The sequence below is a fragment of the Phaenicophaeus curvirostris genome, chromosome Z (assembly GCF_032191515.1).
Source record: "Phaenicophaeus curvirostris isolate KB17595 chromosome Z, BPBGC_Pcur_1.0, whole genome shotgun sequence".
NCBI classification, from domain to species: Eukaryota; Metazoa; Chordata; class Aves; order Cuculiformes; family Cuculidae; genus Phaenicophaeus; species Phaenicophaeus curvirostris.
In genome coordinates, this window is record NC_091431.1 from 37,047,150 (window position 1) to 37,069,669 (window position 22,520).

General features: G+C 37.8%; 1 protein-coding gene across 8 annotated transcripts in view; it reads right to left on the reverse strand.

Annotated features, from left to right (window-relative positions):
* Nucleotides 1–22,520, reverse strand: part of TRPM3 (transient receptor potential cation channel subfamily M member 3) — a 271,182-nt gene that overhangs the window by 16,012 nt on the left and 232,650 nt on the right. For 5 of the 8 annotated variants that reach the window (XM_069880809.1, XM_069880805.1, XM_069880807.1 and 2 more), the window contains 5 exons: nucleotides 20,920–21,060; nucleotides 16,197–16,325; nucleotides 13,867–14,118; nucleotides 8,440–8,650; nucleotides 176–326 (listed from right to left, as the gene is read on the reverse strand). In XM_069880809.1, the coding sequence (XP_069736910.1) occupies nucleotides 176–326; nucleotides 8,440–8,650; nucleotides 13,867–14,118; nucleotides 16,197–16,325; nucleotides 20,920–21,060 (884 nt within the window). The remainder of the gene's footprint in view (nucleotides 1–175; nucleotides 327–8,439; nucleotides 8,651–13,866; nucleotides 14,119–16,196; nucleotides 16,326–20,919; nucleotides 21,061–22,520) is intronic. The other 3 variants (XM_069880808.1, XM_069880806.1, XM_069880811.1) reach the window with 1 other exon arrangement.

The following is a 22,520-nucleotide window of genomic DNA, read 5'->3' on the forward strand; positions in this document are numbered from 1 at the left end:
ATGAGACAACGTGCAGAACCTGGCATTTCCCTCATCTCCTGGAGACAAGCTACTGCCTCTTTCCTTCTCACCCTCACATCCTCTGAAAATGGGTCTCAGCCAAAGTGTTCAGCCTTCTTGGGCTGTGAATAATGTCCACTCCCCTGAAGTTCATACTTTGTGATGTGTCACTCACTTGAAAACAGCAATAAGGAGGTTCACCAAAAGGATGTTTGCAACCAAGAGGTAACAGGCCATGATAGCAGGAACAATCCATGCTCCTGTCTTGCAGGGAGGTAGCTGGATTATTTTGCCATCTTCTCTGGTTTCATTTTGGCCACAAGGAGCTGGGAACAAAAATGCAAAAAAAATGCAGAATGGGAATGAATCTTATTTTTTCAGTGTATTTTACAGAATGTTTAAATACTTACAAAGGCCTGCCTGCCAAAGCAATATCTTCCAAATAATAGCATTCCTCCCTAGAAGTTTGTACTTGCTATCACAGATTTTACAAGCTCCAGTTCTTGTTATTTTGTGTTATTTGCCATGAATATCAAGATATTCCCCTTAGAAACTCTAAGGAACATGCCTGGTGTAAGTAAGCTGCCTGGGTGCACACAGCTAAAATATCATGGTACTCCGGTGATATTTAGTGGCTATGCAGCTGTGCAAATAAAATGATCCAATTATTTAATCCTGGAAAAAAGTTTAAGTATTACTTTTTAACAGTGAAAGCTTGGTTGTTTTTGACTGATAGAGAAGGATGTAATAAACAGCATAAGTAAAAAGAAGCATATGAAAGCAAATCAAAGAGTGGACATTTACTGCTCTGTGCTGCACTGCCTCAAACCCCTCCAGGACATACTCATAACAACCATCTGCTGTTAAGGACTTCTGACTACACACCTAGAAACACTGTGGGAAATTATCAAGTCTTTACTGTACCAGGTAAACAGACATGCAGGCAGCAGAGCTGCCACCTGTTTTTTCTCCAGATGCTTTGGAACCAAAAGATCTCAGTATTAATGTTGTAGAACTGAGGCCAGGGGGAGAAAAAACATTGTGAAATAGTGTTCCTTGGTTATTTTTTTACATGCCTTCACGTGCTGTAGTGGGTTATCTACACTTGCAAGCATGGTTTCAGTTCTACATCTTTTTAGCCTCAGCTGTAGTGGTCCCAAGTACCTCTGTAACCAGCTCTTTGAGAAAATAATTGAAGCAGCAACTTACATGTACAAATCATGTTAGTAATTTTGTGCAGCATCACAGCTAGCTTCCCCTTGTTCCCATCAAAAAGATGTTGAAGTGAAGAATTTTCAAAGTCCTCAGCAGTGGCTTAGTTGCTGCTGATATCCTACTGACTTAACAGATAAAGAATTGCCAGGGCTATATGTTTTGTAAAATTCTACCCTATGCCAACCAACCCATGATTTCGAATACCAACTACTACTTCTTCTCAGAAAGGTCCCTCTGAACTTGTTTCACAGAGCACGAGATTCATCTGTGGATGTCTGTACTGGCAAGCATATAACATTATGTGTGATTTGTGTACATGGTTTTGGGCACTACGTATATAGGTGTTATGCTAGTATGTAGAGAAATATTACAGTCACATGGGACTGAAAAGTACACGATACATCAGCTTCAAACAAGAACTCTCCCAAAATATTCAATTAATAGAAGAGGCAAAGCCAAATACAAGCAATACCACTTTTACAAGCTTCTTCGTTTTGTCTGTACCCATGGTGCCACTAGTCCTTCCTAATAACAAAACCACATTTTGTTACTGGAACAGGCTGAGAATATGCAATTCTTTATTTCTCAGAAAGCATCTCCTTGCAGATTGTCTTAAGTTAGTGCTGATTTCAGAACTCCTGCTCTGCTCCAAGTAGTGATTACACTTAAATATTCAAAATGCCATCTGTGAGTAGCTGTGAGTGTAGCACCCTCAACCTTCAACCAGCAGAAACTGGGACATTCAGTAACTTCAATGTAAGACTTAGGTTTGTGTTTGTGTGGTAACACTAACTTGCTTACATGCTGCTTTAGAGCTACAAAGTCCAACACAACATAGCACTGAAAACCATCATGATTTTACCAGTAATGGAACAATCACTCTATCACTTGATGTCCTTTTGTGTGCTAGAGAACAGAAGAACAGAAGAACAGAAGATGTCTTTTGTATAACAGCAATAAGAGATATTGGTTAAGAGAATATTTTAAACCTTAGGTCAATGACGTAGAAAACTCAGCTCATAGTCTGGTTACAGTTCTATTATCCCATTTTTTCCGATCTAAACCCCAGAATTTATTCTGAAGAAAACCCCAGCTTTGACAACTACCAAGACAAAAATAATCTATCCAGCTTTATTTGCCTACAACAAAGTATTCAGAATAATATCATTTATGCCTCCCTGTTTGTTTATGTCACACAGTGAAGGTCCAAACAGATTTCCTACAAAGACACGTTCTTATTGTCTAGTCTATACATGCATAAATGTTTGGCTTGTCCTGGAAGTTTGCAACAGTTTCTCTCTTTTGTATGCTTTGTTGTGGGAACAGTTTTTAAATAACAACAAAATACTAATCTCATGTCTTACTTTATGGAGAAGTAAGCCACTGCTTAATCTTCACATCTTGAGCTACATGAGAAAATGTATGATGTGTGTCCAAAATGCAGAGGCCTGTGTTCCACTGCATATTACTGAACATAATCTTCTATCTTTAAACTATTAGGTTAATTATAAAGGATTTTTTCCACTATTAATTAAATTCTTCATTTAAAATAATTACTCCCAGAAAACCAGAAACAGAGATTTTTCTCTCTGTGAAAAGAACAGAAGATTCTGGCAGGAAGTTAAAAGTAGCAATGATATTCTTTTAGATAATGAAGATACTTGTTTATATTTAAAAAATTAGAATTTTGCTTGTAGGGTGCAAGAAGAATTTGTTACGGTGACCCAGGACAGTTTGCCTCCTTCACCCAAGCATGCAGAGTCCCTAGAATGCCTTATCTCCCTGTTACAGTAACCGCTACCCTCTCACCTGCACATACCCCTGCATGAGCACCAACATGAAGGATAGTTGCAGATCTCAGAAACTGGACAACAGCACCTGCACTACATCAGCGAATTCCCTAATGAGCAAAACAGGACATTGCATATGTATGATATGTTAATCAGTGCAAGTTCTATTATCCATCCTTGCAGTGCTTCCCCTTGGGCTTCATTCCCAAGCAGGCTCCACTGCGTCAGGTCCCCATTTGATTAGCGTTGGTGTCCTGGGGTTCCCACCATGGTAATGCTACACTTTCCCTAAAGCCAAAGCTCTCACTTGCTGAATGCTGTGCCTTGTTCCTGAGGGACCATATCTAGACATGGTCTAGATAATTTTTATTATGTTTGAAGAAATGTAGTAATTTTTGTAGTATGTGCAGTAACATATTGTGATAACAAACCTTTTCAAAGTACAGTTTTAAAAAGCATTAAAACACGTTCATCTTCTTCCATTATTATCTATACAAAGAGTGCTTAATTCAAGTGAAATGTTTTGGTGAAGCAAACTTTGTTAGCATAACTATATGCTTATTTTAGGTAACTGAAATATCCTATCAGTCTGATACCTACCAGCTATTGGCATAAGGTCAGACATTAAGCCCTGAACTCAGGCTTGAGAAAATAATAAATGGCTGGAGTTTTAATTTGAATTACATGCATTAACTTCACTCAGCTTTCAAATATTGCACCCTGACATCTGTGGATGTATGCATTTTGCATCTCTTGTTTCCTTTTTCACGATCTCCTTCTATGCTTACTTTTCCTTTCTGGCTCTTGTTTAGAGTTTCCTGTATGGGCCTTTCCTGCTACATACCTAACCCTTCCTCTTTCCTGGCCAGCAAATACTTGCAAACAGCGGTATACTATGCCCCTGTCTGTTTCAGGACTAAAGCCCTGGCAGAGCTTGGGAAGAATTTGTTTCCTGGCTGTAATCAGCACCATGAAATGGGCACTGTTCATTTTTAGTGTGTGTTGAGTGGAGGGCTTGGGAAACAATGCTTGCAAATTTCTGCACCATGACTCTTCTGCAGCTGCATCCTTCCAAAGTACTTGTGGAGAATAATGGAGAGAGGAAAGCACATAACTGAACAGCTTTGTTACCAGATAGCTTTTTGCCTTTGATGAAAACTCATATAAAAATGGATGTCAGTTTTACAATACAAGTTAATTTGTTTGAAATCACAAGAAACTGTGGAATGGGTTCATATGATCACAAGTCTAAAGAATAAGGAAGCCAATAAATGTGTATTAACTAACAAACTAATCTTTTTTTAAAATTTTTTTTTTTGAAGTGTGGATGTTTTAAATGCACTTTCATCACCCTGTCTATGAGTATATAGGCACCTTCCAATTTGTTCTGAACCCAAAGAATGTGAAAGTATCTTATAATCTTTTAATCAAATGCCTAAGAAACCTTACCAGCTTGCCATGTTGGTTAATGCTGAAAAAGGCTAAGCGACCTGCTGGCTTTAAATACAGCATCATGACCTTACATGTTCTTCTTGCCATCAGCCACACTAAAAATAACTTTCAAGCATCACTCCAATCTGTCGATGGTTTAATCACAATATATAGTAAATCCCTGCATGTTTCTTCTTCTTTCTAGTCCTTTCTCCCTCCTCCTCCCATTCATATTTAAATTATCCAATGCAGTGGAACCCAAAATACAACCTCAGAGAATTGCTTGGAAGGGGAATACTACTGCAACTCAGGCCAGAGAGACTTTCAAAATCATGTGTAGGCTACACACAGATTTTATACCCTGCCTCTGTCTAATAATGCTGAAAGCATTGCCTCTGCTGCAGAGCTGCAATACAGATGCAAAAAAAGCAGAAAAAAAGCACAGGTATGATTTATTTTCCTTTGTGCAAAGTGGCTCTGTTTGTTCTAATTCCAGAAGGATCCATGCAAATGACAAGCTCCTACAGAGACATGGAATCTCTAAGTTCCTATAGAAATTAGTGTAATATTTTCATTTATACTAAGAAATATTCAAGAGCTTAAAAAAAATAAATCTAATAGAATAGGAAATCTAAAGAAGTTTTAAAAAGTCTTCTGTAACAACTATAGTTTCCTCTTAAGTTCATTTGATACTTAAAGCCAATCTATAATCATCTCTCATCTTCAGAGACAACAGCATTCTTGCTACTTGGCATTCCTCCAATACAAGCGAAAGAGAAGGAGGCCCCATCTTTTCCTCTTAAACTATGTAAGTTTTTCCAATAAGGGAGTAGGCACAGGGAACAAACAACCCAGACATATTCAGATTCCAGATGGCACTTGAAATACTGTCAGCTGGAAAGAAAATCCAGATGCATATCTGACATACGAAACACCAGACAAGTCTGAAAAACAGCCCAAACAATAAAACAACAAAACAACCAAACCCATGTCGGCTAGTAACACTCTCAGTTGCTTTGCCTTCTGAATACAGGAAAATGTGAGATCTGCTGCTGATTTTCTACAGGTGACTGCCATGTCTAAGTTGCCATTTATGTCATCTATCTACATTTTTTACCAAGCAAATTCAGACCCTGAATAACCCCTTCCTCTTCAGGATATCTTATATACTTCAGTTATCCATAGTATTCTGGAGAGGCAGATAGCTTGCTAAGGTGAAAACAAAGTTCTTTGCATGTGACAACTGTATTGTGAATTTTTTGGCTAAAATAATACTTTATAATTCTGTCCCCATTTGAGTTGCAGATAAGATCACATGCCGAAAGGACAATACTACACACTCCAGTGAACGTATGTATTTAAAAAATGAAATGAATACAGAAATTATGGATAAAAGTGTAATTGTATATGACATGCGTTATTTTAGAGAAAGGCATTTAGCTAGGGTTTTAACACTGCAGCGTGAGACAAAAATCAGAGTAGAACCATTGGATGGACAGGCTGCCAGCTGGTGAGATGGATCCAAACATTGTATCTGGTCAGTCTTAATGGCAAGCTTCACAAATCAAAAGAAAATTAAAAAAAAAAAGTAAGTTAGAAATTCTAGAGTAGCAAACTTTTTTTTGTACATTTCTCAGACACTAGGATATCTCCAGGAATGTGACTCAAATCAGAACTTTTGCTGAACCCCAAACTTGCAAATATTAAACAATAAAATATAAAGAAAACCACAAAGAAACCCTTTTGGTTTGCTAAAATAATAGTAATAAAAATGTGCTCCAAGTGATAAAGTTGAATTGCAGTTTAGATGTGGCATAACAATTTTAGAACATGTTTATTGTATTTGAGAAAGTACAAACACTGAAACACAGATACAGTGGCTGATTTAGCTTAGAACAACTTGGAAAATATATGTAGCAACAGATTTCCAAATAGTGAAGAAATGTAGGTATACTAGTGAAATCTTTCGGTTGCAAATCAGATAAATTTGATTGTATAACAACATCAGCAAGCTTCTGCTAATGCTCCCAGTCTACTCCAGAGGTAAAATTTTTGAGACAACCAAGCCGCAGATAGACATGACATATTGCACAGATTCTCTGCTGAAAGAGTGGCAGATTCTAATTCCCTGCATCATCTGTCTCTCAAGAAAGAGGAACTAGGTGCTGCTTTTAATTTTGGCATCACAAATTTTGTTGCAACTCCTACTTTTCTTGACACAGACAGAACAACAACATGTGTACACTTATAGCTGGAATTGAAACTACCAGGAATTTGGCTTTCCCTAAGCCTCGGAAGTAATAACATTGCATCTCTTTACAAGGTTTAAATGCTGGGCATCTGAATAAGTAAATCCTCATGCAAGGGTATGGAGTCTGCCACCCCCTTTTCGTATGTAAAATTCATGCTTCATTTAAAGACATTTTGGTTTCTCAGGTTTTGGGGTTCTAAACTATAATCAGCAGTTCATTAAAAAAAAAAACCAAGAACTTTTTATTCATCCAATTGCCATGTTTGTTGCACTATGGTAGTTATTTAGTACAACATCAATAAATGGCCGCTTGTAGAGGGACAGACAGAATTCTGCTTGTGGAAGGAAATCAAAGTTTAATGCAGTAAAACACTATCCCTGTATTATGCTTTTGGAGAAAGATGAAGTTTCATACCCCCAGCTATTATTCTTTTGAAATTAAATTAATTTTTAAGAGAAAAGAAAAGGAAGAAGGATAAAAATTAGGGAATCGGGTAAAAAACTAAATTCAGTGAGAAGCTTCATCATTTTAGGTATTTGTTTACTTCCTTGCATGCCATGCTGTCTCTGAAAACAAAATGGGGAAGTAAACATAAAAAAGAGGTTTTATCTGTGTCCACAGTAATGATTCCGTGCTGACTGGGAAGAAGAAATGAACATGGAACTACTGAAGTATCTGCCATGTGATAGGTATACATCTGTCCATCTGAAACTCCACTAAGGTGGGGGATTTATTGATGATATAGACACACTTATTACCTTAACCAGCAGGTGAAAAATCAACACCTTTTTTCTATTCAAACTTCGTCAATACTGAACAAGCACAAGATAAATTATGAAAACACTGCCCTTTCCTAAGGTGGTACATATGATAAAAAGGATTATCCCAAACAGAACTTTAAGGGGTACCATCTGCCACTGGAAAACATATTCACTTCTAAATGCTGCCAAGGCTCATGCATATTTAAGTAGGAATGACGAACATCAGTTGCATGTCAGTGTTTGTGATTCTTGGTTTGTTCATATATCACATCATTTCTCACAACCACTCCTCTCCTTTGGCATAATGCACCGGGTGGCACCAAGAGGTTTAATTTAAATACAAAACTAGCATTTTCCTGATCATCATCCAAATGATTATTGAGGTGATAGTATTTGAAATACTGGCTCTTGTTCTATATGCAGTCTTGTCTTCCAATAATTAAATAAAGCAAAAATCTAATAATGGATCTACTGTCCCCAAAGAATTGCATCACATGGTATAGGGTAAAGATGGTGGCTCTAAGTATGTAACAGAGAAAAGGAAACACATTGGATTAGATCCTTATGAAGTTCAGGAGCTGAAGGTCTAACCCAGTATTATTAGTCTTGATGTTCAGTATGAATTTAGGTAAAAGACTTCAGGTTTAAAATCAAAGTAATGGATGAGAAAAAAAAAAAGAGTGACTTTTTATGCCTTGGGTATACTAACAAACTCGCTGTGGATTCCTGGGAGGGTATCCCTGTCACCCAGCTGCTAAAAAGGAAGCATTTAAAATGTTTTTTACATACAAGATAATTTAGCATTACGGATTTCTGGTTAAAATATTGCAAAGTGATGCCAGAAGCATGTTTTGAAACTCACACCCCAATATTAGCTAAAAAAATAAAAATTTGACCATTCTCTGTGACGGAGGAGTTCCTCTATCCTGAGCCATTTATTGAGCACACACACATGATCTAATAGCACATCATCTGATCAAAGTTGGATACCTGACTTTGGAGTATGAGAATCATAAACTTGCTTACGGTCTATCTGGTCTGCAAAAACTTCCCCATAGATCATCCAATAAGGCATGTAAAAAATGTTTTTCGCCAGCTTCCATGAAGGCTCCTCATTGGGGAAGAGAATAGCTTGTCTTGCGACACCAAAGCTCATCAGAACCACCAACATGATGATGACAAAGTACATCATGTCTATCATCTGAATGTAATGACAGGAAAAGAGAAACAGAGAGAAAGGACAAGAATTAGAGGTACTTATTTGTCCATATACCTAATATTATATGCTGCAAAGAATTTTTTTAAATCTTAGAAACAGAATTTTTAAAAACAGTTTTGAAAGCCATTCTCAATTTTACACATAACAATTTCTTTTTCAAAGAATAAGGTGGTATTATTTTGTCCTGGGTTTTACGCAATGTTGCTTTTAAGAGCAATTAAAATGTTATGAATAGGCTTGAAAATACAGGATACCATCTGGTCACACCATTGGCTCAAACAAGACTTTAGGTTCACTGGAATCAGCTGCTTGATCTGGGCAAGGGTCACGAAATGATGTATTGTTTATGGGCACCTAGTGGCAACTGTACCCAAAGAAAAGGGCTGACATGGACTATTTCATTCACTGGCAGTCATTGTCTTGGAGCAAAAGAAGGAAGCTGCATCTAACATAAGGAGTAACAGGTGGCAGAACAGCCTGTTACTGCAACATAAGGGACACCATGGTGGCAACCATGAAAAAGGCAAGCTGTGATACTGGCAGGACTACAAATAAGCTTGGTGGGGGATTCTGACAAAGGCCATATTTAAAATAAAAATGCAGATAACACACACACTCAACCCTATTCTCCTCCATTGTTGAAGACCTCATTAACATATGCACAAGTTTAATTAATGCTTGCAAACAACGCCTACCCATTAAAAATGCTCCTGGAAAAAGTAGGACAGCAATCCTAGGAGATGGTGAACAGAAGCTGAAGATAGAAGAGCTAGAAAAGACCCTCCAGAAAGCAGAGCAACCGGCACCAAGCAAGTATAGCAGACACATTTAATAATCCAAAATAAATGTGAAAAAAATGGCAGTCCTGTAAAGTCCCTGTAAGATCCCTTTAAAACCTTTAGTTACAGGTTTACTCACAGGTCTTCAGTATAAAGCTTGTTATAACAGAGCTGTTTTTCACAGCTTTGGACGTAACTTTTGTCAATGAATAAAACGAGTCAAAACTTCTCTAAACCATATGCGTTTTAATCCCCTCAGTCTCTGCATTTTGTGGGTCAGGTGCATTCTGCCTAACCAACCTCCACCTCAGCTGTGGGCCTTCCTGAGGGACCTGCAGCAGCTCAAGGGCAGGGCTGCTCATAACAAGAGCTGGTGGAAGAGGGCACTCAGTTGCAGCAGATGGATCTGGCACTGCTGCAGGGGTTGTTCAATTTCGAAGCACAAGGACAGAGAAGTGAGGTCAAAGTAATACAGTACTGCAAAAGTAATAGAGAGAGGAAAGGGGCACAGAGTAGCAAACAAAGGGATATTCACATCTTTACTGAAAGAGAGGCTTAAAGAGAGAGACACCTGTAGGGCAGGGCTCTGGCAGGAAAGACTCAAGGAGCTGGAAAGAAGGAACAGGGGACAAGTGAAAAAAAGCAGGGGAAAATAAAAGTCTTGAAGTCCATTAACAATGTAGGAAATAAATAAATAAATAAATAAAACCATATGTGGACATCAGAGAGATAAATAAATGTCTTAAAGAATTAAGAAATGTTAGACAAGTAAATCACTGAATTTCCTATGTTATTCAGAGCACTAATCTCTCAAGAAAATCTGATGACAGCAGAATTCCAGATCACTGTATCTCAGAGAGCATCTAGAAATGGGTAAGCTGCATATTTATATTTAGTTCTTCCCAGGGAGGGAATGTGGAGATGAAACCTGGTTCCTCCTCCTTTATTCTCTGATGAAACGTGGTTTCAAGTAGAAATATGAAACATGATATAACATATTTTAAAATGTCATGTAAGAAAATAAACATAATGAGCATTTGGTGGCAATTTAAGGTACTTTCTTAAATGCTTCCAGTGTTTTTGATCAAAAATCACACAAGTTTGACCTCATGTTGCAGGAAATAACATTTTCAGTGCTATTCTCTATTTAAGGTGCATATTAGCTTTTATCTCCTCCAAGTGGGAGTCTTTCTAAAACCCCAGTAGCTCGTCTGAAATCCAGTGAAAAAGACAGGGGAGTTTCCACTGACTCTAATGGGCACTGCGCCCTTTGGCCTGTAGGGTCAAGTTACAATTGCTGTTTTAACAAGGCAATGACCACTTCAATCATTCTGAATAATTCATTAGTCTATATTTTAAAAAGGTGATAGAACAAGGAACTGTTTGTGCAGTTTTATAAAGAGGCTGTCTCCATTTCCCCCTTTTTATTTGCACAGAAATTAAGAAAATGTATACATTTCCACACAATAAGGTAACTGAACCACCACTCTCTTTACATGCCACAGTGGCTTCATTTCATTTCCTTCCCAAATAAAAAGGGACTCAATCCATCAATGTGCAGAGATCAGAAAAGCAGTTAATAATAAGCATATTCTGTCACTGAAATTAATAGATAGTGATAAACTTGGTCATTCAGCTTCCTCCTGTCTTCTACTCTGCTTTAGCCAATTACTTTTAAACTGCTTAAGCTCATTCCTACTCCTTGCTGAATTTAACTTGCGTACCTGTCCACAGTGCCCAGAGGTAAAACATCTTACAGCTCTTCCCTGAGAAAGTTTCCTGATACTGGAAAGACGGAAAGAGTCACCTTTTTCCTCCTGAGTCCAAAACTTCCTCACAACAGAGGCTCAGGATAAAAGCTCAGGCTTTAAATGTGGTGTGTTAAGGAACACAGTAGATGTAATAGTCTTACTCTGTAGAAGTATGTATAACCAGACTGGACATTCTCCATAGCACTGAATGGTACTTGCAAGACCATGAAATGAAAAAGACAGAACCCAAGGAGTTAAACAAATGTGATTTAAAATAAAATGTACGAGAGAGTCCACTACAGCCTGGGGCAAGCAGGTGCAACTTCCAGGGAAGTCTGTGCTTGATGTAAATGGCCTGGCCACTACACAGGGGAATAAGTCGTCCAGAAAAGAGATGCAAGAAGTAAATCTGTGTAAGTCAAACCAGTTGGGCATGTGTGGGCAGAGAGGATGTGTCAGAGTTGCTGAGTGCATGGAAAGTTGGATGAGGCATGAAAATCAGGTAACAGGAAGGCACAAAATAAAAGAACTTCCTTGCTTTAGCAATTACCCACAAACGCCTTCAGGGTACTCTGGCAGCTAAATTCAACACCCTCTGAGTGAGTGCTGAGCCCACAGAAGCTAGTGATTTTCCTGTATTATATATATATTCCTGTATATATTTCCTGTATTATATATATATTATATATATTGGTTTTCTACAGAAAGTGGAGTGGGGCTTAGTTTGTTGTACACATCTGAGGATGATAGAGGAATGGAAATTACACTGTTTTGCAAATATTGAAATTATACAATCTATATAATCACTTCCTTTCTGTATTGACCCCAGGAGAAAAATAAACCGTTATTTTACACTATCGGTGAAGATGGTCTCCTATAAGCATCTGTAACACTGACTACTAGGAGTTCAGCATTGATGGCCAATCTGTTTATTATTGTACTGATTTTCAGACTGCCTTTGCTAGCATCACAGCTCTGAAATTTTTTGTGCATGGCACCTGTGAAAAATACAACAGAGTAGGAGGGTTGTTGTTTTTCAATATCATGTAAGCCCCCATGACCACCAGATCCCCTGACAGAGTGACGTAGTCCAGGTGCGGCAGGAAAGAAATAGATCATTATAAAGTGTTTTCCCTTTGGTTATTGGTCCTTTCTCTTGTCCCGCTGTCCTTTCATAGTAATTTCCAGAAGAACTGTTCAGTGTTTTGACATGTATACATCACAGCTCTGCAAAATCCCTTCCATCAACATCCTGTTGGCTTCCCTGAAGGAAGGTAGCACACTTCAAAATCTGGTTTGTAGGACGAAACAATCAACACCACTTTCCTTCCATCTCTCTCTGTCCTTTTTTTTCTTTTAACTAAGCTCTTCATTCTTTGTCAGACCCACGACTGTGGATTTGGAATTGAAAGCTGGTAAATCGAAGAGGTAAAACAATGGTTTTCTGGTCACCTGTTGAGTAGGGAGCCTGACTGGACATGCATTTTGCATTGCAGTTTTATGTCTGCGTGGAGTCCCTAAGCTTGTCGTGATTTGTGTAATAACAAGAGGGGATTGTTGTCCATTCATTCATATATGTCCCCTTTTCCGTAATGGTGAGGAAGGAGGATGGCTAGGTCTATTCTTTCTGAACCATAGTAAGGCAAACATAAAAGACAGCCTATTTGGACTTGCTGATTACTGTCCACAGAGCAATCAGACAGCAGTAATATTTGTATTTATAAAAGTTAATATTCAGTTTACCCTTTTACTGAATGCAAGTTTCAAGGGTTTTTTATACTATTTTTTAAAAAATTAAATCTTAAGCCCCAGAATGCATGGAAAGAATAACAATTTTCATAACAAAGCTGGATAACTGCATATAAAACATGAGGATGTGTATTAGCTACATGTGCAGGTATTCAAATACTAGGGACATATGCATGTGCGTCTGCGAACTCAGCCATTTTCTTTAACTCATGCAAGCAAAATGGTGTTTTAATGCAACCTTTCTCCTGAAACATAAAAGAAAATGCAAGAAAGTAAAAAGTTACGCATCTGGCAGCATACATTTCTCAGTTCTTCCTGTATGCATTTACTATTACATAAACTGTTCAAACTCTTGCTATGCTGTGTAGATGTAATGTGGCTGCGGACAGAGGGTGCAATTAGGCAAATGTACTTCTCATCTGACAAGGACACAGCTGAACAGGAAAGATGGAAGATCATATGGATATGGAGCAAACTATAGAAAGGTCACAGTCTTAATCATAACCACTATAGGTTTGAATATACCATGCATATTACAACACATTTTCTTTGAGAGTCTCAAGGTACCAAACCCATTTTTTCTTACCTTATCCATCCACATTTATAACTAGTTAAAAATTAGCATCCTTTCTGTTTTGTGCAAATGAGGCACAGAGGTGTAGGATGGATGGCTGTGCTGTTGAAGAGAGACCTCAGAGAAAGACAAGCAATATATTATCTAACAGAAGAGACAGACTCTAATCCTCAGTTCTGGGGGGTCTGTGCTGAGGTTTTGATTCAATAAGGCAATGACTTCTAGCCTACATGAAAATGTTAATGTGTAAGAAAGATACAGATAAATCTGCAGTGATGTTACTGGGCAAATACACAGATTCAAGAACATGCTGGTAAAACACAGGAGTACACCAACTTTTCTTACCATTTTCCCAATCATCATAACATATGGTCCTAAATACTTGTTTACTCCAAAGATGTCCAATAACCGTATGTACCAGTAAATTATGTTAACGCAGTATATCACTCGTCCATCACTCCGAAGTGGCAGATCTTGCAGACGTAGCACCATCCCGACAGAGAACAGGAGGATAGCTATAAGATCAGTAACATTCCAGTACTCCTGGAGCCAAACTTTTACTTTCTGTAACAATTTTCCGGGCTCTGACATCAATATCTGAAGGACGGAGCACATGGAGAGGAAAGGATCTGAGCTATCTTGAGTTAAGCTTGAAGAAATCTATAGTAAACAGTTATACGCCACACCAAAAGCAAAGCAGAAAGATTCCTATCATATAAATATCTCATGTAATCTCATGTTTTCTTCAGAAAATAATCTTTCTTGGCCTGTATTTGTAAGATACTTAAAAGGATGAAAACCTCACTCACTCTAATATTCCTACAGATCAGAAGAAATATACTATGTCTTTCTGTTTTTCAAATTTATTGACTCTACTTAAAGTCTTGGAATTGAGGGAGAACTATAGAAAAACATTTCATCAGAAAGTTTATGTTTAAAGAAACTATAGATTTAAACAAAATTATTCTAAAATGTGTATCCAACTGTCAAGAAATAGCGAAAAAGGCCTGGATTTAGCATTTAACCCAGAGAGATACTAGCTACTACTTGGGTCTGATTTTGGAAATTAAATTCCACAGCAGACAATTTAATACACAAAATATAATTAATCTTACCTTATGAATTTATTGTCATTCTTTTCGCAAGACCATTTGGGAGACTTTATTGCTTTCCTGAGTTACTGTTGAAACTATTCTTCAAGTGATTTCTATGAATAATTCCTAGTTTTTGGTGAGTTAAAAAGCTGTTTGTTTAATTTTCTGTATTAGCCTGAGAACATATGAGTAGACTCATACAGTTTCTTAAGAAGATAAACAGCATTCTTATACTTCTCTTATAATTCATTTTCAGGATGAATTTTAGGCTCGTCTTCTGTAAATGATCTTAAACATCTGCTTAGAAATCCACTCTGACAAATGTTCTTGATGGACTTTTATGGAAAGGACAATTTGGGGTGAATGATTAGTCAAAACTGGGACATATAATTACTGCCAGCAGCCTCCCACCTACTGAGCTAGTTGTGCTTGGTCTCCATCGGTGCCACAGAGTCCTTGTGTGGCTACTGCCAGTGTTTTCTTTTTGGTTTCAGTTAGTGAACTACATTCATTATAGGCCACCCAAGTAGTGGGTTTTTCCTCTCTTTATTTATAATGTAGAATTTATGGTACAGTGTTTGAAATCTGACTTTGAAGTCGAAGTCACTACAGTGACTTTTAGTCTACTTTTTAGACCACTTCTAGTCTAGCCCTCAAAAGCATTTGCTGCAGAAAATACAAATGCAGATGGTAACAAGTTCAGCACAGGGGTACAAATGTGCTGTTTCAGATGAGGTTAATAGGACTTGCACCCACTCACATCAGGGCTGAATTTGGCCTCTGATGTCAACGCGGAAAAAAAGTGCACTTGGCCGAGTGAAAAGGGCACTGCAGCAGCTGTGAGAGGGAAAGACCATGATGGGCAGGGGATGGCAGAACAACTTCACTCTGCCATCGGGTGGAGCTCTGTCTTGTCTTAAATGCTCTGTCTCAGCTCTAGGTATCTGCTTTAGCATCTTTAGGCAGACACATACTATTGCTTGACATAATTAGCAATTTTTTTTTTTAAAATTAAAAGGCAGAAATCCTAGTAGAAATGGGCTGGAACATTCAATGTGGATCTCAATATTCCCCCAGCTATGTCTGGTTGTATTTAAAGCCTTTGCATAAGATACTTTGACAGACAGAACAGCAACAAATTTTTAATGAACTCTATTTGGGGTGCTATGCTATCCCTATGTCTCCATGTCCATTCTGTTACAGCGTATCTCCTTTGCCTCTCTCTAAAACGTAGTCCAATTTCTGGGCCACATCTCAAGGAATACAGCTGAGCTTTAAGATATGTCAGAAGACTGCCCCATACTTGTGAACGTTATTAACTGTCCATTGCAGAAACATGAACAGAGAAATTCTGTGGGAGAACGAGGGAGAGATATTCTTGATTTTAAAATGGATGAAGATAGATTTTTTTAGTGCTGTATTTTTAACAATCCATGCATCTGCTTTTCTGTGGGATCCCCCCCCCCCCATTTTATGATAAGCCTGTTCATCAAAAATTATCCTGAGAAAAATAATAAAAACTGATATTAAAATAAAAAAAATAATTTCTTTTTCTCTCCTTCTTCGTTGGGATGACTTTACCTCTCTCATCTTCTCTATTCCCAGAGTGAAAATGTATGAGATGACAATCCATTCCTGCGTAGATGGCCAGCGATCCATCTTCACTAAGACTATATAATTAAACAGCATCAAGTAGCCTATATATGCCAGCTGTAAAGAAACAAAATCAATATCAATATTCACTATATTTATATAACCAAGCCAGTTTCTTTGGTATGATTTGATATTCCTAATTCTACTGCAACCAGAGTTAAACTTACAAAAGAACAATCAGAAAGTGTTCAAGGTTGTCTGAAAAAGCTCATATTAAATCACAAAACAGGTGGAATCTATAAAACACATACACAAACATCTTCTCCTCCAACTACATTTGCCTCCCCAAGAAAACTGTATTAATGTAGTCCCTCTGGATCATACCATGGTGATGGGAACTCTGATACCAGTATGCCAGCTACCGAACTAAGTTACCTATGGGAAGATTTCTCCTCTACCTGTTTCTAACACCCTTTACTCCTCTAATACCCTTCCTCTGTGTTTATTTCTCCCTGTTCACTTAGCCTAGGCTGGCTCTGGCATCCAAAATCCTTTCAGCACAACCCTTGCCTGGAGCCGAGATGGTCCTAGGTGTTGCTAGAGGTCTTCCTAGCCAGTGTAGCATGGACCTAAGCTATACTGTGACTCCTCCCAAAGTGTTGCTACTCCCATACACTTTGCTGCAGCAGGTAGCCAGGTGTAGTAATGCATTCATTAGTCTTATTTTTTTTTGTAATTTACAACAGATAGCTTTTTTTGTTTTGCTTTTCCTTATATATCTACCTTCAAATTTACCTCAGATAAAAGGTGATTCAGTTCTGTGCATGAACATTTTAGTTATTGTGGCAGAAAGCTTATTCCATACATTCATATTTCAGTACAGGTTTTCTCTCTCAGGTACGTATTACTTGCAACTATTGTATACTTGGTGTCAGACTTACGATAAAACAAGCACAAGACAGGCCTGTAACTTTTGGGTAGGATTACTTCAGTGTTCAGCACCTCACAAAATTTATAATCCTACTATATTTGTTAGAGAACATCACTTCTACTCTGTTTAAAAGCCACAGGGTTCTGGCTTTTCTTCTAGTTGGTAGTTTGAAGGACACTAGATAATTCTTTATATTGGCCGTAAGTAACAGCACAGAGAAGATAGTTGAAACACTGCTGCTTGTCTACATAAAACAGGAGAGGAAATGATCTTATTCGTGCATGATGAGGGATTGCAATGCTTAGATCTAGAGACCGATCTTCCCTTAACATTTCCAAGAGAAACAGAGCAGTATTGACTTAGGTCAACATCTAGGATGTCAGCTGAGTCAGTAGAAACTCTGTTTGGATAGGCAGAACTGGACACATACCTCCTTAACTGAAGTAACATCTTCTACTATAGTACAAAAAGCCAGATGATACTGTCACTTAACATCCCTCCTCTTAGATCTTACTGATTATTAATTACCAGCAAAACTTATTAACTGGGTCTGACTCAGCAGCCTTTGGTTTTGCTTGCAAAAAAAACCAAAACAAAAAAACCAAACAAAAGAGAGAATAGAAAAGCATCTTGATTTAAGAAGAAAATGGTGTTGAAATTGTACCACTTTAACCTAAGAAATAACACCTTTAGATAGTGAGTGACACCCTCCTCTTCACTCCCCAGACCTGTAACTTTCTCCTGCCTTCCAGGAGGATGTCCTGATCCCACAATGTGGTCAAACCTGACTACAGCTGACTATGCTGGTACTCAAGATTCTTTGAAAGTACTACTACACAAGTAGCTGGACCCTCTTTTTCTTGCTTTTACATGGCTTGAAAAAGAGGTAAGGGCTTCCAATTTCACCTTTGAGGGCAGTACCTGAAGAAACTAAGGTTAGGAATATCTGCTAAGGGGCTTCTAGGGCAGGCTGCTCCCTGGCCTCCTATGGGTGGTGTGCCGTTATACAGAAAATACTCAAATACTCATTATGCTAAGCAACAAATCTGAAAATTGTACCAACTGGATAGTGCTTTGAGAGAGAATACCTTCCACTTTTGTCACAGATTGTAATAATTAATTTCATAAAGTGAAGTGGCCCTAAAACACAAAACTTAGGGCAAAGCCATTTTAATGTTTAAAACATTACTCTTATTTGGGATATTAAGTCCCACTGTAGCTATTCTTCTGCAGAAGAGGTAGAAATGTGGGCTCTTAAATCCTGCTAGCAACTCGGCCTAAAGCTAGTAGTTAAAAGGGGAAGGCCATCTTCTCAAGCAATCTGTGAGATTAAACTTTTGAGTCATGGTTTTCTATGCAACAGCCATAAACCAGAACAGAGTAGGTGACTTTTGAAACTACTACATGTCCAGAGAGAAAGGCTGTTTTTCCTTTGTTGAAAAAAAACCTGTTTATTTTGGCTCATGTGCTGAGCCAAAATGTTACTTACTCAAACATCCCCACATTCAGCCCACACTTGCACATTTTAACAAGGAAGGTGGATACAGCTATTGAGTAAGACCAAACAGGTAGATACAGAAGAATCAAATTATTTTAAGTGGCATATGATAGCCATAGGTATAGTCACTTCCCTTGCATTTTGGACTGTGAAATATAAAATCTGGAGGATTTATTTTGAAATCTATCCTTAGTATTTCTGCCTATGTAAGAAGTGGGGTAGACTCTGCAGTTTTAGCCCTTATCTGAAAGTTGTTTTGCTTTTACTCTCCCGGAATTTTTCAGTGTATGCAACTGGTCAAGCACTGTACCTAAAATCCACCTTAATTTGCTCTTCAAATTCAGTGCAGCCAAGATCCAGCTTTACTAAGTGACCTTCACTGAGACCTGCATCAGGACACAAAGCCGTAGGAACAGGTCTAAATGGAATTGCAACATTGGTCTTTTAATACCACTTCAGAACAGAACTAGCAGGGAAAGCCAGGGTGCTTCCTTCTGTTTACAGTGTAAAGACTTTTCTGGTTATGCATAATACATATTGCAATTGACAATGAAATGAGGCTGCTGATAAGAAGTTTCTAGACTCATTGGCCTGATTACTGTTCAGTGGCCACACAATTCAGCAAGTAGTTACTCCAAGTTGCCAAACTGGAGTTATTTGCTAGCATAAGCTATTCACCATGTTTTAGTCTCTGTTGATGTGAGTTGTTCCTGCTGCCTGTACATGTATTGCCTGGACCTCAGCAAAGCAGTTTTTCTTATTAGAAGTCATCTAAAGAAGGATGCATTCTCTGTGATTTGCTGTGCATTCAGCAGAATGATGGAAAATGTTACTGAGAAGGACCACCTGAAATTATATGGCCAGTTCCATGGTGCACAGGCAGGATTAATTAGTGTACCACAGTGGCCATATGTTTCAATAAGACAAACTTAGACATGATTAATAATGGAAAATCTATCATCTCCTTACAGAGTTTATGATAGTAATTCTCAGAGCAGTTAAAAACTGTTTCCTAAATTCTTATCTAAAACTGCCTTGCCGCAATTTAAACCATTATATCTTGTCTTATTCAGCAAGGACTTGGAGATTATTCCATTTTGCTCCTCTCTGCAGCTGCTTACACATATTTGCAGACTATTATATTCATTCTGCAGACTTCTTTTTTTCTAAAGAAAACTACCTCACTTCCTTATTTTTTTCCCCTTAAGTCATGTTTTACAGACCTCTTGAAACATTTTTTGTGTTCTTTTTTTTTGTGTCCTTCAAACCAGCCCACACTTGCCACATGACGCAGAAATTGAACAGGAATAGAATATTCCAGCCAAATAGACCAAAATGGTTATTTTCTATGTTCATTTTACTTTTTGATCTCTTTCTTCTACATTCTAGTCCAATTTTCAAATTTAATAAGTAATCTCCATCATCCAAGTTTTGAATCAAAATATCAGATAGCAACTAATGTAGGAGAAACACTAACGCAATTCTTCCCAATCCCTGCTTCCAGCTTGATAATGAATAATTAGTATCGACTCTTCATGACTAATTGCCAAAAAGCTTTGTATACCCCTAGTAACTTTAATCTACCAGTTAATTAATCTGTGAGAATGCCCTCTAAAGGTCTTAATATTGTCTTACTTCAGTCAAAATATACTATGTAGGGTTTTCTATGCTTCATCTGCAAAGTCTGTTTCTTCGTAACACCAGGAGATTATACTGATTTGATTACATAATTTGTCCCTGAAAAATGTTCATGAGCTTCTACTCAAGCTTTCGTTGTCTTGTAGGCTCTTATACAAACATTTCCTCTGAGAGACATCTAGCAGATTAGTCAAAAAAAGAACTAAGGAAAAAAAATGTTCCAAGAAAAGACATGTTCTAACTGCTTCTTTTTTTCATCAATTATTATACAATTCAATATCCTGATTCAACCCAGCTTCCCATTGGGATTACTATTGGGAGCTTTCCTACTGGGAATTTCCCTGCAGTGAATTTCTTGGGAGCACTGACGCAGCAACCTGCCTCTTATTCTTGTATTTGAGGAAAAACATACACAGTCATTCAAATTTTAACCATTAACTTCCTGAAAGAAATGGTAGCCTTTCAGAGTCTTAGACAGATTTGCAAGTGCTAGCTAAACTCCGTAAAAGATTTTTTAAAAACTATTTGTGGGTAAGCCCCCCAATGCATGTGGATGCAGACTTTCAGTGAAGCACACAAAATGACCTTAAGCCAACTTCAGCATTTGTCCAAACAGTAGTAACAAAACAGGAAATACTTCTTACTGTGTAAAACCAAAATTTAACGATAGGAGCATTGTAGAACTCATAAATCTTTCTTCCAACAGGAATCAGTCTGTGCCTGCTCTGAACTTCCTCTTCCTCTTTCTTTCTTGAGGACTCTCCATTCCCTCGTCCCAGCATTGCCTACAAGAAAGGACATTTTTGTGTTTCTTTCTTTGTGAAAGAGAAATTAAGCATTTTTTTTTGAAATTTCAAAAGGAAACTATTCAGAACATCTCTGATTTCTTTGATCTTTAGACAAAACCAAGTGATCATAGCTAGGTGTAAAATGGCTGGTTCTCAGCTTATCTTTTTTGCCAGGAAGCTGCTATTCAATACTTTGTAAACCAAAAAAACCACAAATGCTTTGGCAGCAACTGCCAGCACCAGTGTGAAATCTTTGACTGGTGAACAAAAAATGAGATGTGAAGAACATTTCTCCTTTTTGCTGTATGTCCAGCAAAATTTTTCACTGACAACAGCTTTTTTGTGGTGTACTTCTATACAATAAACAGATACACACAGAAAACAGCTAAGTTTTGGTTTTAAACAAAGAGACGTTTATAAGGCTGAGACTGAGAAATAACAACAGGGAAAGATGAGTTGGTAGTTGCTGGACTGGAGGAAATGAAGCCAGTAACTCTTTTTACATTGACTATTGGCTCTATCACAGACGATGATCCCACAGAAAGGCCTGACCAGTAGAGTTCACTGCAGCATTAAAGCCTCGTATTGAAAGATCCTTCTATATGATTGTAGCTTCTTCCACAATGAAGTTCCAGACTGCTCAAGCCTGGCCTCTGTTAGGCTTGATATCACTGTTACCCTTGCAATTCAGACTCACTGAAGAGCTATACTGAGCTCCAGAAACACATACTTAAAAGGACTTAAATTATAAATGCAAATCTAACAGGCAAATGATTGGAATATTTTGTTTACTTTATGGTCAGCTGTAGCAAGGTGGGAGAACGGGCTAACCTGTATACTCACTGAGATTAATGCTTAAAAGAAGGTGTTCCTCTGTATTTAGAGTACAGAGTGATCTATTAGTTGTTATTTGTGAAACAATTCTTTTGTGAATAGTAGACTAAGGGTGGATTTTAGGTCACTGTGACCTAAGCAAGTTCATACTGTTTAGTTTGTGGCAGTGATACGGAAAATGCCATCAAATAAACTCTCAAAGATTCATTTTGGAGTTTTAGAAAGCAAGCATCCTCTAATCAGGCCTGGACATAAGAGGGAGTGATCTCATCAATCACATGCAATGAAACAAGAACTGGTTACAGAATATATTTCCCACCTATATGTAAACATTTCCCCAGAAATCTTACACATATTCTATTACTTTCCAAGGACTAATTTTAATGTTTTTATGAACTTCACAATCCTCAAATCTCTTCCTAATTTGAAGCTGGCTTCAGCTCTCTGACCTGGCCTTAGAGACAGAGAAATGCTTCAAACGGAAGTGATTATAGAAGAAGACAAACCTGTTCAGCACAGATCACACTTTACACAAGAGTTATCATCTCCAAAGAATGAACAATGTCTAGGAAAACACTGTTTTTAAAAAAAAATGCTATCAGAGGGACATTCTATCTAGCTTT